The sequence below is a fragment of the Dipteris shenzhenensis genome, chromosome 10 (assembly GCF_047967505.1).
Source record: "Dipteris shenzhenensis isolate YYH24624 ecotype China chromosome 10, Dip_SZ_1.0, whole genome shotgun sequence".
Lineage (NCBI taxonomy): Eukaryota > Viridiplantae > Streptophyta > Polypodiopsida > Gleicheniales > Dipteridaceae > Dipteris > Dipteris shenzhenensis.
The window spans coordinates 53724881-53742418 of record NC_141605.1 but is presented as its reverse complement, the minus strand read 5'-3'; the positions used below and the strand labels follow the sequence as shown (position 1 = coordinate 53742418).

The 17538-nt window shown below is 45.2% G+C and overlaps 1 protein-coding gene across 2 annotated transcripts in view; it reads left to right on the top strand.

Moving 5' to 3' along the window:
* The window catches only part of ALY3 (DNA binding protein), a 44380-nt gene extending 42876 nt beyond the window's left edge, over positions 1-1504 (top strand). For both annotated transcript variants that reach the window (XM_087380169.1, XM_087380168.1), the window contains exon 18: positions 562-1504. In XM_087380169.1, coding sequence (XP_087236295.1) covers positions 562-762 — 201 coding nt within the window. In that variant the 3' untranslated portion in view covers positions 763-1504. The remainder of the gene's footprint in view (positions 1-561) is intronic.
* Positions 1505-17538: the final 16034 nt, after the last annotated feature.

The following is a 17538-nucleotide window of genomic DNA, read 5'->3' as shown; positions in this document are numbered from 1 at the left end:
CTAACGGGCTGGCGAACTGTAAGGGGCTAACAAAGGGCTAACGAACGCAGAAGCGGAGGGGGAGATTAACAAAGCGACCGAACGCAAGAACTGAGGGATGACGGATGAACCAGTGATAGAGGGCTGAGCGACGGAGATCAGCTCTCGACGGAGAGAGAGAGGGCTGATGGATGATCAGCGGTGGAGAGAGAGAGGGCTTGACGGACGATCAGCGACGGAGAGAGGTCTGATGGATGATGATGATGAGAGAGAGAGAGAGAGAGATTCACGTCCACGGAAAACCTCCAGGGCCTCTGGGACAGAGTGCAAAACAGAGAAAAAGGGAGAGAGAGAGTCTGAAATGAGTTTCGCGGAACACTGAATGACTTTATATTGTTCCTCAAGGTGTTTGCCTAGAGTATTAATTCAGAAAGAAATATCTCGTATCTTTTTAGTACTTGAAGATTAGTAGAGTATGCCTCAATTGAATTAACGGAAACCAATCCCCCCCCATTTCTTTCTGTTTGTTTGTTTGTTGTCATCTTGATTTTGAATTAGGATTTCGATGGCTCATTTTTGCAGGCTTGTACTGAAAGACAATATCCACCAGCAGAGGTTGCGATGGCATTTGATTCGGTTATTGCAAGTTTGCGTCCATTTTCCTCTCAAAATTATGCGATCTATGCAGAGATTCAACAATACGTCAATCTTCTCAAGAACCAAATAATTGCTTTGTTTCCCACCCAATCTCTTTCTGTCGACTGCTCTCCTACACCAAACTAAGGTTATTTTCCCCATAGAAATAACAGTTGCTGCAACCTTGAATGCTGGAGATGTGCCCTCTTGAGAGTCTGGCTCATGGTACTGCTTGTTTTGTGGATCAATAGCCATGCCCATCCCTAACTTCTCCTATAAACATGCTGATACCAACCTCAGCTGTACAAGTATATGAGTTATCTATTGCCATCCTTAATTCGCATCTCACTGAAGGTATCTACTGCTGGATTTTTCTCAAATTGAAGGAGTCCTAAAGAGTATCATTGGTGCCACAGGGTTGCTGGATGTTGTAACATAGCAGCTTCCATTTTTCCTCTATTTATATTTGACCTCCTTTGACACACGTGAACAGTCAGGTTCTCTTATAAGTGTTGGGATGATGCTGTATATGGATCGTGATGGTTGGGGCATGGTAAGAAATAAGACAGCATGGGGTACACTTTTGGTTTACACTGGGAAAATTATGACTCCTCACGTCAGTGGATTTATGAAGAAGCTGGACATTTTCAGTCCATATCTTACTACAGTCAGCAGTCTCATTCCTTTCTTTGTGCAGAGGTCCAGTTATATATGGTAAACTTGTTAAAGGTTTTTGATGTATGAACTTGAGAATCTCACTGATTTTCATGGAAGTGTAAATTTTCATTATTGTAAAAGACAAGAACTTCAAATATGGTCTTGCTGTGTAAACAGTTGGTTCTTCAAGATCTTCAAGAGTCTCAGAGTCTGCTTCATTCCAGAGGAGATGATGCATTCTTTTCTTGTGCTCACATGTCTGTTTATATGGTATTAATTTTTAAAATATAAGCGATGCAGTAGGCTGTATGCTTTAGTATTTCTTATATTTTGGACTTGAACAAATCCCAATTCATGGCATTTTCGTCTTTTGTCTTCAAATTGCTTTTTAACGTGAGAATTGATAGCATTGCAGGATGATTTTTCACTTGTCCATTTTGCAAGGGGGATGATAAATATCTCTTTCTTAGAGTATGTTGCTGGATTACTTGCAATAAATTAAAATAGTTTTTTTGGTCCAATAGCAAGGGCAAGTCATTTGTTTTAGGGTCGCTTCAATGATTGACGTCAGGAACTCATGACACAATACAAAGGCTAGCACAACACACAAGGGTTACACGGTCCGATAAACCAAAGATTTCTAAATGTGCAAGCATTGAGCAATTTGTGCCACACCAAACAAGTCGCCAATCGTTGGTGCAAGCAGACATCGTTCCATACAAAGTTGCACATAAGAAGTCTACCACAGGTTGCAAAACCTTGGCAACATTCCATGAAGTCCAAAACAGAGAGCCACCTTGCGTCAGTCATGGGGTAGCCATAATCCATGCAAGCTTTGATACCATTGTTAGTGCCTCCAAAAAGGGACATGCATAGTGTCGAATATAGGTCCAAATTGCCCCATAGCCACACACTAGCTCTCTTCAATACACAAAATGTCGGTTGGGATATGAGGAGGTTTTCAACCCAGGCCTTATATCCAAGGCTACTAATGAAGCCCCTTCAATGCTATATATCATTCAATGCTAGGGTGTCTTTTACCCTTCTATTATTTCCATTAGTTATACAACACATGAGGGGGTTGGCCCATATAATTTGCCCCCCCCCCCTTCCTAATTTGCTCCCCCACCTTTCCCCTTTTTGAGGATAAAGCTTTGGCTTGGTTGGATCTGCAAGTTGCAAGACCTATGCATAAGAAATGAATTATATATTAGTCCCAATTATGGGATATGAGGAGAAAGAAGGAAAGAAAGGAAGAAAGAAAGATTATTAAAGTCTTCGGAAGACCGATGGGTCTATAAGACTCTGAAAAACATGATACAATGAGTTGTAGTGGAGCTACTAAACGAGCATCCAAACCAATGCAGAATGCAAAAAAATGCAAAATGGCAGTACTAAGTCCTAAGTATAACATAGTCATATCTCGACTATAAATATCAATCTCAGCATCATCGTCGACATCATCATAATCATAATTATAATCATCAGCAACAGGACATCAGGATGGATGAGGTTGTGGAAGTGGAGGCATGAGATCAGTAATAGTGTCATCACCTTCTCAAGGGTGCAGTCTTGGTACGTCTCTTGGGCATAGCTCTGCGTCTAGCCAGGGCCATCATGACCCTCGTCGGGCTACGACCCTAAACAAGGAGGGGATGCCCCCAAGTATGATTTGTGAGTCAACCCTTTGTTTGAGCTATCGGGTCACAGGCTCTTGGTCATGGTCATGTCGGGGTCTCGTCTAGTGGGGATCTATGTGATCTGGCTGAAAGAACTCCGTGATAGAGCTTTGAGAGGTATCAGTCGAGGAAGAAGTATGCTCCTATCTCTGTGCTCGAAGTATCCTATCGCGGTGTTTGAGCACCTCATGAATGCAACCAACCAAGCATCGCTGGTCTGGGTAGGAGAGGAAATGGGCCAAAATCCCATAACTATCTTTGAAGAGGCAGTGGAAACACCCTTGGATCTCATAGTAAACAAGACACCTGAAGCTGACATGCTTCTCTATCTCAACCTCCTGCACGTCACACAGTGTGCATATGCGTCTCTCCTTGGGTTACCGCTCTGCTCTGCCGCTCTCGATACGAAGTCTGTGTGAAGAGATCTTGAACTGCCTAAGGGAGATCCTCAGCGAGTGGGGTAGGTGAATCTGCGTGTATCCTGGTGGATCAATGAAACCCTCTACTGTGATATGTAAGAAGTGATATCTGTAGAAGCCTAGCTTCATTGGAAGATCACTCGAGCCTAACCAAGTCCGGAATGTGTGTAGCTGTAGTAGATCCTCACGGATAACTTGGTTGACCTTGTAATAGGAGGGGAGAGAAAGGAGCATCCATGTTATACTGGAAAGGAGGTAGTCTGTCCATGTGGAGCCCTAGTCTTGCAAACCATCTCTCTGTGCGTGCATACGAGCACCTCTGGTCTCTCTCCGTTGCAAGTGCCATAGAAGAGAACAGTGCTATCCATGGTATTCTGCTACACTCGGATGTGTAATCCCCATACTCTCTGACTCGGTACAGATACGTAATGACTTGAAATGCAGCATCTAGTTGTAATGGGGGTGATCCAAACTCCACCCGAATGATCTGGTGAGGGACGGATGGCTTACCATGGATCATTCGTGATAACATGAGAACTTGTAGCCGCTCCACCTTGGCTCAATCTGTATCCGACAAGTCTTGCCCCCAGCATGGATTGCCATACATCCCTGTTAGGCGAACCAAGGAGTCAAAAAGCAACCCTTTGGTCCGTGGATCCTGAAAGTGAGAGCGGAAGCACTATCTCTCTAGTCTAGCCAATGAAGCATATCCTCTGCTCAGGCGGGCATGCATCGCGGGTCTCATGGTGAATATGGGTTCGGAAAAGACGACCCCCAGATAAGTGTATGATGAACTACCTCAACAGGGGACCCATCAAATGCGAAATGCTCATCGCGCATGACGGCTCGAGATGTATTGAAGATCATAACCTTGTTTTTATCCAAGTTAACCTTCAAATCATGAGACTCACAAAATGATTGTAGTGCGTCAAGGTGCCTCTGGAGTCCCTCTGTTGAGGAAGACAAGAGAGCCACGTCATCTGCGTAAACTAATATCCGGATCAGTGTGCTTGTGAGAGAGCAACCTACCCCACTCTGTGCTTGCATCATTGTCTCGAGCTCGTCGATGTAGAGGCCAAACAAGGTAGGTGATAATGGGCACCCTTGTTTTTGACCCCGATAGTGCTCATGATCTCGTCTGTCCATGCGGATGCTGTTCTCGCTCATAAAGTGCCATGACAGTCCAAATGATCTCTTGGTCATAGCCCAAATCTTGTAGGCGTCATATGAGGCGGGCTCTCGGAACGGTATTAAATGGCTTGCATAAATCCACAAAGCAATAGTAAACCCTCTGCTTTCGTGCCGTCATCTCCTCGAAAATACATCTGAGCACGAGAATGTGTACCATGGTCCCATGATCCCGCCTGAAACCGGCTTGTCCCCTTTGCTCTGAGTCCTTGGCACTCTGCAAATCTGCTGACCTCAGAATCAAGTACTGAGGCATAAATCTTGGACATGACATGTTCAATCATAATGGTCATGTAGCTCTCCGGGTTCATAGGATCCCCTACCTTGTGGATGGGTGAGATAGTGTTGATGGTCTAGGTGCGCGAAAACCCCAAGCAAATAGCTTCATTAAATAGCTTTGCTAAGATCAGGGCTAGGAGCTTAATCCCATATGCAATGAACTCAGTGCATAGTCCCTCATGATCCTTCGCTCGACCATTATGAAGTTTCATTACGGCATCCTTTACCCCCTCCTAGTGAAGAGGGTGCAGGATGTGGGGCGTGGCATATGTGATAGGTTAGGGGCTGGCTAATTTGGGATATCATAGAGCGTGCATGCATAGTCAGACCACACTTGAGTAGTATCAGTAAGTGGTGGGGGGACCGTCCCTCTAGAAATCTCCACCAGAAGTCCTTAGACTTGTTACTAAACAGAATGTTTAGTAGCTCCTCCTCGTTCCGGCGCACAAAGTCAAGTTTCTTTTTGTGCACCAGACGACGGTACTCGCCTAGCGTCTTTGGTTCGCTTGGAAGGCTGTTTTTTGTTTCGAATTTGAGCCGACGGTATAAAGCCTTACACTCATCATCATACCAGCTATTACAGGGTACGGTCCCAGGTGGTGGTGGGCGGGTGGTGTGGGGGAAGGCGTGAAGAGCAGCCTCGTGTAGTGAGCGGGTGACTAGGGCAGCACGGTCCTCTAATAGGGGTATAAAGTCAATGTATGCGAGAAGTATGTACAGACGGCCAGAGTAAGTAGGTGAGTGATCACGATCAAAGCGTATATCATGGAAGGAGCTCGAACCAGTACCCACCGTTGGTGTTGCACGTGTTGATGGATTATTGGTAAGTCAAAGCTATTTGAGTTCATGGTTAATATTGGATACCATTATGATACGAAACCTTGAGACAAGATCTTATATTTGCACTAAATCTTAAAATAGGATGAGGAGGCTGACAAGGGTACACATATACCTTCACACTTTGAGCAAGACTATAGTCTCCCGAATGATGACAAGGGTATGGTCGACATGATGGATTCTATTTTTAGGGGCACTACATCCCATGTACACGTGATGTCAGAGTCTGAGGTCAAAATGCAAGAGTTGCAATCAACACAGTTGTACGAGGGTGCTAGGATGTCTAAACTACGTGCTTGTCTCTCAATCTTGAATCTGCAAGCAAAGTATGGGTGGTTGGATACAAGTGTCTCGGCCTTAATGAGGTTAGCTCCCGCATTAATTTGACTCATTATTTGGATATTGTTTTTTTTGAGAATCATCATGCATGGATTAGTGTCATGGTAGGTGGAGTAAGAACTTAACGGGGTAGGAACCATTGTGCGGCAGGGGGTAGAAATGCTAAAGAAAAGATAGGTATGATCAGTCCCTGGAGGGAGAGGTCCTACGGTAAAGTTAGTGATGCGAGATGTGAAGATAGGGGATCCCATGATGTAGTCCATAACACTGAAGCCTCCCCCATGTGGAAAGCAAGTGAAGCCACCTGATGCGAGCCATCTGTCAAGACCATTATAGATAATGAGATCATGCATCTTGCCGAGGTCTAATAGGGCCTGTCCATAGGATGTGAGCGGTCCTCGTCTGTCAGCCCAAACTCGTAGCAAACCTGCCTTCTCAAGGTCAATGTCTGGCAGTAGAGTGGAATCATCCCTGAAGTCGAGGAGTGGGCTTGACGAGCACCTGTTCTCGCATTGAAGTCCCCAACTAGGAGGACTTCCCCATGGCTAGAGAAGTCAACAATGGACTGATAAAGAGAAGCAAACGGGGATCCTCCCCTTAGATATCTCTTGCAAAGCGAGACGTCTTGGGGGGGAAGTAGCAAACTGCAATAAACAAATCCCGGCTATCCATGTGTCAAGAAACCTGGAGTGTGGATCTCTCTGCTCCACTGAGATGGCCCCCAAAAGTGTGGATCTATAAAGGACTGCGACTCCTCCTGACCCTTGAACCCCTCTTGTATCCCTCGTCTCATCTCTGTAGGCAGACTCCCATGTATATCCGCTGACTACTGGTAGTGGTGGGCGCTCTCGACTCTGATGTGTCTCTGTGTAAAAGACCATGTCGTGACTTGTATAGGATTTCGAGAAGTTCGCTCGTTGTGACCATAAGGTACCATTATAGTTTTAGATGGTACACGATAGGGTCTCGGATGTCTGGGTCTCATAGACCCTGCCTCCCCATGTGGGAGGAGAGGTGGGTGCCCGACAGGGGCTTGTAAGGAGTTGTCCATCTTGTATTATTGTCCACTTCCCTCCTTGCGGGCGTGATCCCACCTACTGCAATAGAAAATGCCTCTCCTCAACTTGTAGTGGAGTGAGGTCCTCATCCATGGAGATCAGATCGTTGGCTGGTCTCGTAAGGCTGACCTACGACGTAAAGCTGAAAGTCGTGCCTGGGCATCATGGAATTGTATGATAAGGGATTGCTCTCGGTTGGGGTTCCTCCCAACCCACCATGCTCTCTCAATCTTGTGCTTAGTCGCCCCTAGGATAGTGGTCACAAAGGCTTGGCATCTGCCATTGGTGTAGCCTCAGTGCGGGGGATCCCACATACTTTGATGTTGAGAGCTTTGGTGGCTCTCTACTGTTGCTCCAAGAGGGTAGCCGAAACAGTTACCCTTGCAGGTTCCCATTTGGCTACGTCGACCCATCTGGACGTCTCCTCAATGGCAGATTGCATGCTCGCATTCTATGCCTCCACAACTGGGGTGCTCCCTGGGACTGTACGTACAGCATGACCTCTTGTTGGAGCTGTGAGATCTCCTGTCTGAGTCCTGGAATAAGATCAGCTTGGACTCGGATAGCTTGAGACTACTCTTGTATGAGTCGTGCCTGCTCCTGGGTGAAGCGTGTCTGCTCCTGTGCGAAGCGTGACATTCCCTCCCCCACTCTCGGATGCTCTGGACCTCCATCAGCAAGTACTCCCAAGCCTTTGATGGGTTAGCTCGTCCGTGCTCTAGCAAAAACTGAATGGACTATGGCCTGAAAGTGTGAGGATGAGACTAGAGAATGGGTGATGACTGGGTGAGATGGGTGCGGTATGGGGATGATAGTGGCCTAGAGGAGGCAGGGTGTGGGAGCATGGGCTCACTGAGAGGTAGAGGGGAGAGAAAGGTCGAGTAGTGTGGGACAGTATATGAACCCTCCAAAGTAGGTGTCATAATCGGAGAGAGAACTGGAGCGGGAGAAGAAGGGAGAGATGGTGTCAGTGACAACCCCTCTATCCTAAGGGAGGGTGAGGCAATGGATGTCATGGGTAGGGTATATCAGAGCCAGTAGCTATAATTGTAGAGGCTATGGGGGTGGAAGTGGAGCTGGAACTGGAACTAAAGCTGACGCTAAGGCTAAAACTGAGGCTGAGTATAAGGATGTAGCTGAGATAGATCCCTGTTTTTTCATCGACTTGTTAGCTATAGATGTGGTTGGTACACTACCCATGAATAATAGCTAGATGATAGCTATCTTTATGTACTCTAGTTAGCGGCTCAGTTAGTATGCCACCTAGGTTAGCTGAGTTTGGTTTGAGACCCACATATAGGGTTCACCTATTCCTTTTGTACTTAGAGAGAGTTCTTTTGGCTTTCACAACAAAGAAGAGGAACTAAAAATGTTGGTTGTTGCAACTAAAAATGTGTACCAAGATTCAATTGCCTCCTGCAATCACATCATTGCAGGCAAATAGGGAGGCCCCATGATTCCCCACTGCTGGTTGAGCATGGAAAGCCAATAGTCAAATGTCACCCTAGAGACTGTGAAACCAAGGAATCCAGCCCAGCATTCAATTGCTGGACCAGGAAATCATGTATCCTTCATTGTCAAACACCCTCAAAGATTTTTCTCTCCATGTAGTTTGCCAGTGACTTTGCCTATGAGGAAGCCAAGTTGAGTAGCTACAAGGAATACGGTGGGATGTAATCCTTCTAGCCCTCCAGGTATGCCCAGTTCAATGAATCCCCAACACTAGCAAAAGTGCAAGGAGTCCCTCTAAACATCTCCATGCGTTTGAGTTGTTTAGGGTAGGTTTTCTACTTATATAAAAGATGACATTCTTTTGAGTTAGCATTCTCCTTGCACCACCGCTACCATTGCCCATTGTCTACATAGAAAAGAGCTTGAATTTTCAAGATAAATCTCTACACCTCTTTAGTTTTTCAATGGCCAAAAAGGACAATGATTTGAATGAATTACCTCGTTACCTTGACACCCATACTGACTTGGAGCTGTTTGTGCATGTTCGGAACCTATACCAATAGTATTTTGATCTCAAGAAATACTGGGATGTGGACCTGTGTGACCTCCCTGGGGCAACTCTCATTTGAATGGACAAAGGATAGCTCGACTTGAATACATATGAATAAGGCAAGACTAAGAGGCAAATTTTGGAGGACTCCATTGAAGACATGGTAGAGTTGATATAAGGTGAAGATGGGACACTGCTACAAACCCCCTTGGAGCATAGACTCCAAAGGAGCATTTCGCTATCAAACGGGAGTGCAATCAGGCGGAGGGGCCACCAAAGAGGCTAGAGATGAGGCCCACAAAACCTCAAAGCAAGGGAGAAGAAGTTGAGTAGGGAATATTTGTAGGTTATGTTGCACCATGTGCATAGGGCAAGTTGTAAGGTCTTTTTTGAGGGCTGACCACCCATTTAATGTAAGACAACTTTATTCGGGCATTTACGTAAACTTAAATCACTTTAAAATGTTTGAATTATATTTCCATGCATGTTCTTAGTAAGAATGTTTCAAAGATGGCACGTTTTAAGAAAGTTTCAAAAGAAAATGTCTAATTCACAGAGGGACGTTTACACTCGAACCAAAGAACAATTTGTAGATAGATCCAAAGGAAATTTTGTTTACAAAAGCTAATGCACAAACTATCACAGGCTAGAACTAAAGTTCGAGCATGCTCCAACCAAATTCTCAAAGATGTCGGCAATCACATCTGCTCATGTTCAAGGAACTTATATTAAGCATTCTCAAGGGAAATTCACAAAGATGTCGCAAATGATCACAGAAGCTCACCGATGAAATCACATCCTAATGATAGAAGCTAGTGTAGTAGCTGTCATATGGTCAAACTTAAGCTTGAGCACGCTCCTTTAAGCATGCTCCTACCAAATTCACAAAGATGGTACCAGTGATCACATATGCTTGTGCACCACTTCTACAACCCCACTCGTTTTTTGGAAAGGCATTGGATTTCATCTAGAGATTCTTCTTTGTTTTGACTGTGCCAGAGTGGAAGAAATTGTGCATCAATTGAAATTATCTCTTGCCAAATTCTCATAACATCCCACCTTTTTGCAACACTTTTTGGATAGAGTAAGCTTGAACTTAAGTTCACACATGCCTATTGACCCTGTGTTAACATGGACTTAAGGAACATAAAATGTGTGTGTAAAGTAGTGGCAAAGCTCCGCTTGTACTTGCATAAGGCTAGCCTATAATCTCTCTTAGGAATCCAACATGCATGTTCTACATGCAAGTTCTACATGCGATTCCTACATGCATGTTCTACATGCAAGTTCTACATGCGACTCCTACATGCATGTTCTACATGCAAGTTCTACATGTGATTCCTACATGCATGTTCTACATGCAAGTCCTACATGCATGTTCTACAAGCAACTTCTACATGCAACTCCTACAGTCAACTTCTAGATGCATGTTCTACATGTAGAGAGAGAATATCTTACAATTCCTACATGCAAAGAGAGAAGTTCTCCAACTTGTATAAATACCCCATAATGGAATTCAGCCCACACTCTTTGGGGGCATTGTGTTTAGTTCTACCTTGGTATTCCAAGCAATTGGCTGTCCATGCTTCCTTGCACTCCACATCCAAAAGCATGTCCTACCCTTGCAATCCCTCGTCCTCCCTCCTCCCCCCTCTCCTCCTCCCTCCTCCTCCTTTCTCCCCTCTCCTCCTCCCCCATGCTCTTACACCTTCTTCCTCTCCCACTCCTATGCTACCCCTAAAACCTTCTCCCTTAGATTAGTCCCTCAACCCTTGACCTCCATGATACGAGGGAGATGAGTTCTCCGCCTTCCAACCCTTAAACTCCCTCTAGACCCTGCAACTCCTTTTGAACCTTGGAACCTCTTCTAAACCCTAGACCCTCTTCTAAACCTTGGAATCCCTTTGGAACCATGAACCTCCCTCTAACCCTTAAACTCTTTCTAAACCTTTCAATCCTCAATGGAGGCAAAAGCCTTCATTACCCCACTGATGATGATGCACGTTCCTTTCACACAAACATGCATGATGTTTACTTATCATACTTAAGCCTACGTCTCTCACTGGAATATGACCCAATGTCCTGAGCTACACTTATACTAGAAATGATGACACCTATATATCTATAGGTGACAAAAAAACTCAGAACCCTGCATATTGAGAGCACCCTGTTCTTCTTGCGAAAGCCATGGGAAAGAGCCAACATTTGGCACCATTGCTAGGGAGTCTAGCATCTCAAGTAATGACTAAACATATGCAAGCATGTGTAAAGAACAAACTACCACAAAGTATCAAAAAGATATTACTAAAGGGCTAGGAGAGAAAAAAAAAATCCCAACTCTAGCCAAAGTATCAACCCCAAGCATCAACCTTGGGTTATTACCTTAAGAAATTTGTTATTTCTTAAAAACAAGCCACTTAAAAAACAAGTTAGGCCATCTAATGGACACCAATGTGTAGAGCTTGCAATTTTGAACATTTCACCTTTTTACAGAAGAGAGATCCAAGCTAACCCCATGAAAAGTCATGGCACGGGAAGGTTCTAGGGGCTTAATCTTAACCCTAAACCCCTTCCTATAAAAACCCACTCCACCCCCTCATTCTTATTCTTCTACATATAGCCTCCATCCTCTTCCCCATTTTGATCCCTATGCAAGACCCTCCTCCCTCTCCATCGATGACCACCACCCTTCTCCCATCCTTCATTGTCGAGTTGCTTCGAGCCCTTCTCGCACAGCGACAATAACCTAGCCATCCACCCACTGTTGATTTGCCCTCGACAATCCTGTTACATCGAGAAAGAATTGGGATAGCGTTGTAGGTGATCATCCCCTCCTCCCTTTGAATTCTCGTCAAGTTTTCTGTCCGTTAAGTTCCCCCCCCCCCTCCCCCCCTCCAGCACCCCAACCTGCTCCACCCCTGCTCCACTCCCAGCCCCTAGCCCCACCACCCCTCCCCAACACCACCCCTCGCTACCCTCCCCCCCTTCCACCACCACCCCGACCCCCCCTTACCCCCCCCTTCACCTTGCCCACCCCCCCACCTCCCCCCTGTCCACCCCCCTCTCCGATCCTCCATCCCCCACACCCCCTCCACCCCCCCACCACCCCCCTCTCAACTGCCCCCCTCTCCACCACCTCCACCCCTCCCCCCCCTCCCCCCCTTGCCCCCCTTGCCCCCCTTACTCCCCCCCTCCCTGCGGGTCTCCAGGCCCTCGCCCCCCTTCCTCCCCCCCTCTAGGCCCGTGCCCCCTTCCTCACCCACCCCCCACCCCCCCTCTAGCACCCCCCCTCCCTCCCCTCCCTCCCCCCGCCCGCCATCCCCACCCCCACCCCCACCCCCACCCCTTCCACACCACCCACACAACCAACCCCCCCTCCTTCCCCCCCTCCAACCCCTCACTACCCACCTTCAAACCCCCCACTACCTTGGGGCCTAGACCACCACCGGCTGCTGTTGACGGTAGCCCGTGCAGTGCCCACGTGTGTCGGTGGCATCCCCTGCCCATGCTCCTCGGTGGCTCCACCACTCCCAACCTCCCTCCTCCACCGGCCTCTACCTCATCCTCCCTCCTCCGTCGGCCTCGACCCGCAACTTCCCTTCTCTGCCGCTCACGCCCCTCCAACGCCCCTCCCTGCCCACCCCTCCCCTACACCCACCCACCTCCACACTGCCCCCCTCAACTCCCACCCCCACCCCTCCTCCTCCACCCTTGCTCCGCTAGTGGCAGTGGTGGCCGCCACACCCCTCCACCTTCCCTTTATTAAAAAAAAGCCTAACCCTAGGTTGGTTGACCATACTTAGGTTAGGTTAGTATTAGCTTGGGTTAGTTTAGCCTTAGGTTAGTGTTAGTCACACTTAGGTTAGGTTAGACTAACTAGGTTAATTAGGTTAGGTTAACTAAAGCGTTAGGTTAGACTAAGTTAGGTTAGGTTAAACTAAGCTAGGTTAGTGTAACTGATAGTCAGAGTAATTGACACTTAGAGTAACTGACAGTTAGAGTAAGTGGGTAGTTGAGTAATTATCCAGTTAGACTAATAAGAAGTTAGACCAACCAACCCTAGTCTAGTTACCTTAAATATATAAAGGCCATTCACACCTAGTTTTGGACCCGTACCCCCAAAAGACCTAGTTTTGACTCAAATTTAAAGGTCCGTATCTCAATCATTTGGGACTTGAATTGAACCCAATTGGAACTATGATCTCACACATAGAAACACCATGCTACAAAGTATTTTTCTAGACCATTGCACACCAGTTTGGCATCCCTAACACTCATTAACTTGTGCCCCTGTGTGGGGCCCTTTTCACACTAATTCGCTCATAAATTTCCATGGTGACCTCTGATTGACGATCCCTCTGCACCGACACATTTCCACACTCACGTGGGACAATCTTAGGCACATTATTAACATGACATTCCCTAATACAATAACGGATCTCTAAACCCCCTAACACACCTAATCAACACTCGACCTTGCAAAAGATGTATCCAAGACAATTGTGGATGCAACCACGCTCCGGCCAATGTCTCCGCCCACCCTCTCCCTTGAATCCCCCCCTTGAAATTCAGCCAAGCCCATTGACTCCTCCAAGTCACAACATGGTGGATCGTCATCACGGATGATGGTGACATTGACCTGGAGGCAGATGGAGATAATTTCTTTAACACACAACAATTATGGCTGACCCAATAACAATCAAGGAAGGTGACTCCTAGGCAAACTCGAAGTTCCCAAATACAATGGTTGAGGTGACCCAGCAAGACTCCTTTAGCATTTTGATGCTGCATGCCGAGCTAGAGGAGATCAATCCCATGAAACAAAGGTCACATGGTTCCCCATGGCCTTAGCTGATGAAGCAGCCTCAGAATGGTACCTAGACCTCCTAGTGGACGAATGAGCCACATGGGACCTACTGCAAACCGAAGTCAAGAGGAGGTTCCAAACGAAGAGACTACAAGATGATCCTGCTCTCCAACTAAGCAAGCTCAAACAAGGTCAGCGAGAAGATGTATGCACGTACCTGGGCAAGATGAAACCCTTAATTGCCAAATGTGAACCATGCCCTAATGATAAGTACCTCACAACATGGTTCATTGTAGGCCTAAGGAAGAAAATCCGCAAAGAGATGAAAAAAATTAGCAGTTCAATGTTGCTTATGTGGCAGCCATTAACATTGAAGATGACATGATAGACTCTGACACCCGCAGTGATGATGGAAGAGACATTGTGCAATATAAGTGCTCTAAAAAGGGCAAAGCCAAGTCAAAAGTAGAAACTTCTAATGAAGAACACCTAGAGGTCATGACCATGAAGCTCCAATGGCTAATCACATAGCAAATGAATTCCCCATCCTAAGAGCCAAGATCAATGCACCCTGCCAAGGTTGTGGTTCCACATTTGCAAAGTCGGTGGGCATGATGAAAATAGTTGCATCTTCAACATGCACAACAATCTACCCTGACCTCAATAATATCAACCGGCACCCATCCCAATGTACAGGCAACCAACAATTGCCCAAGCACCCCTAGCTCCGAGATTGAATCCTATTCCCATCTAGACCCAAGTCTCACAATTACTCAAAAATCCTAATCCATGACCATATCTAAGAGTGCCAAATCTAGCTCCTTCGGGAGTTCCAATACAACAACTTCAAGCTGAGGAACTAGATTCACAATTCTAGTATGAAGATGAGTACCCAAGGTACTATGTGGAAGGATCAAAAGGTTTAATCCTTGTCTATGTGAATGATCAAGTTCGGCCCAATACATATCGAGCACCAATCAAGTACTATGGTTTGGAGAGAATCACTAGATCACAAAATGCCCTCATCATGGTAGCCCTAATGGATGTTTTTATCTAAGCTATACTTATATACTTATATATTAATATAAAATCTTAGCGAAAGTTTATGGACCTATGTTTTTTAGTTTCACAATATTGATAGCATATAGTGTGCTTTTATATATTATCTTTTGAATATTGAAGTGAAAGGTGTAAACCCTGATGAAAGTTTACATTTCTTTTCATAAAAGTTTCGAATCCTAGTGAATGTTTCAAACATTTATTTTTATTAGGGCATACAAACTTTCGATATGAATATAAAAGTTATGTTTCTTAACAAAACTAACATGAAAAAATTAGCCATGGTAGCCCCGCTACTTTCCAACTGCTCTATAGAGATTGTGGCATTGGCCATGCTTGTATGGATTGTCCCATGAAAAATAAGGTCCCATAATAAAATGAACCTAATCCTGACATCCCAATTGACATTATTGGGTGGACCATCAAAGTCTAGGGCCCTCAAGCATATTATCACAACCTGTAAATGTAATTACATGCCAACAAAAAGAGGCAACCAAGGGAGCTACTATTCTAATTCAATCAAGAAGACCTCTCCAAAAGAAAGCACAGGTGCCTATACCTTCCAAGCAATGAGTAGCCAAGCTCATCAACATCATCTCCTAATCCTAAAATAAAATAAGTTCTATACTCTAATGCAAAAGTGGAGAAGGCTCAATTTAAAGCACTTCAACAATTGGTGGAAAAAGCACAAGCTCAATTTGAGGTTGAGAGCCAAGCACAAGATTCAATCCCTGAATTGGACTCTCAAGTATTGACATTGTACGCAAGCCTCTATTCCAGTAACAACAAGAACCACAACATAATGTACTGCCACATCAACTTGAAGGTGCTGCACTCTCTATCATTCCAAGTTGCCCTATGTCCATTCCCATTGGAATCCTCTTACAAAATTCTCCCAATCTCTGGGAGAGTTTCAGAGGATGGATTGAATTAGCAAATCCCCCTCCCCATATGGAAGACATAGAAGATATCCCTATGTGGATTGGTGAAAGAGATGACATACACAACGTCACTGTGCCTTTGATCCATAAAGCATATGATGAAGTCCAAGCCATTGTGGATGGTGGAGCAGGTGTGAATGCCCTATCCAAGGATCTCTATAATGAATGGGGTCTCCCACCAATGAAAAAGGCTAATTTCAACATATGCCTTGCAGATGATTCACGTGTAAATCCCTTGGGAATAGTGAATGGAGTGTACACAAAAGTAGCAGGAGTTCGCTTTACTCTTCAGTTCACAATCTTTGATCTCCCCAAGAAATCTTATCAAATCTTACTTGGATGTCCTTGGTTGTGTGAAGCATCAGTCCTCCATGATTGGGGAACTAACAGATTGACAATAGAAAATTGTGACACTGCAGTAAGAGTCAATTTAGGGATAGGAGTAATAAAACCCATTGTGCCTAGAGCATTGGATGAAACTTCTTCAATGACGATCTCAAGCAAATCAGACCCCCTGCAACAACGTGAATTAGTGGGATATACACAAAGCAACGTCAACAATTGGATCCGAGCATTGGAGACCATTAACAACTACCATACACTAGATCCAATCTTCTCACAAATTGATGCTAAGGTGCTGTGGGTAGAACCTCCACTCACACATGAAGAACTAATCAATCCAGAAGTGCCATTCTTTATAGTTGACCTTGAATGGAATAGTGATCCTGAAGAAGCTATCCATGACAATAAGGACTCAAATTTTCCTTGGGACCTTGAAACAGAGGTTGAAAATGCTCAATTAGAGGACCATGTCTTAGACAATGATTTAGCCATTGTCCATGCCCTAATGGCAGTTGAACTTTCCAAAGTCAAAACTCCAAAGTCAAATAATAGCAAAAGGTCCCACAAGAAAACCAAAGAAGAACATCGCCACAAGGCCAAGGCAGACCACTTCAATGAGTTGAATGAGTCCAAACTAGGATCGTAGAGTTGTATCTTACCAAGCCAGCTCCCCCAAAATTTGACCCACCTCCTCTTGAATGGTCCCTCGATGGACTTGAAGGATTATGCACAACAAATGAACCATTACTTGGGTATACTTTGCCAGTGGAAATGTTACCCCATAGTTCCCAACGTAAAAAGTTTTAGAAGTTTAAGCCCCTTTTAAGCCACATGTATGAATGAAGCTTGATAATGAGACTCTAGGAAAAAAAAGTCCACAAGATCTTGAAAAATTAGTTAATGATACTATGCCACCTAGCCCATGTAAGAATAGTTCAACACCATCATAGGCTGATCTTTGTGAAGTACCAAAGTACTTCAAGAACTACACAAGTGGTAGTGTACCCATGGCAATTCAAGAGCGATTCCAAGACCAGTACATGAATTTGAAGTGCAAGAAACTGATAACATTGGAGAGACTCCAATCTATGAGGGACTAGCCAAAACTCACACAATAAACCTCACCCTTGAAGGGGAGGAGAAAAATTGGTATTCTTTGGGAAACAACTCACACCAGAAGATGAAACAAAGCTAAAAGAACTCCTAATGGAGTATTGAGACTACCTAGCATGGTCATACAAGGAAATGAAGGGAATTTCACCTGAAGTGGTAGTACACATGATACCTATTAGGGAAGGTGCCCTAGATAAAATCCA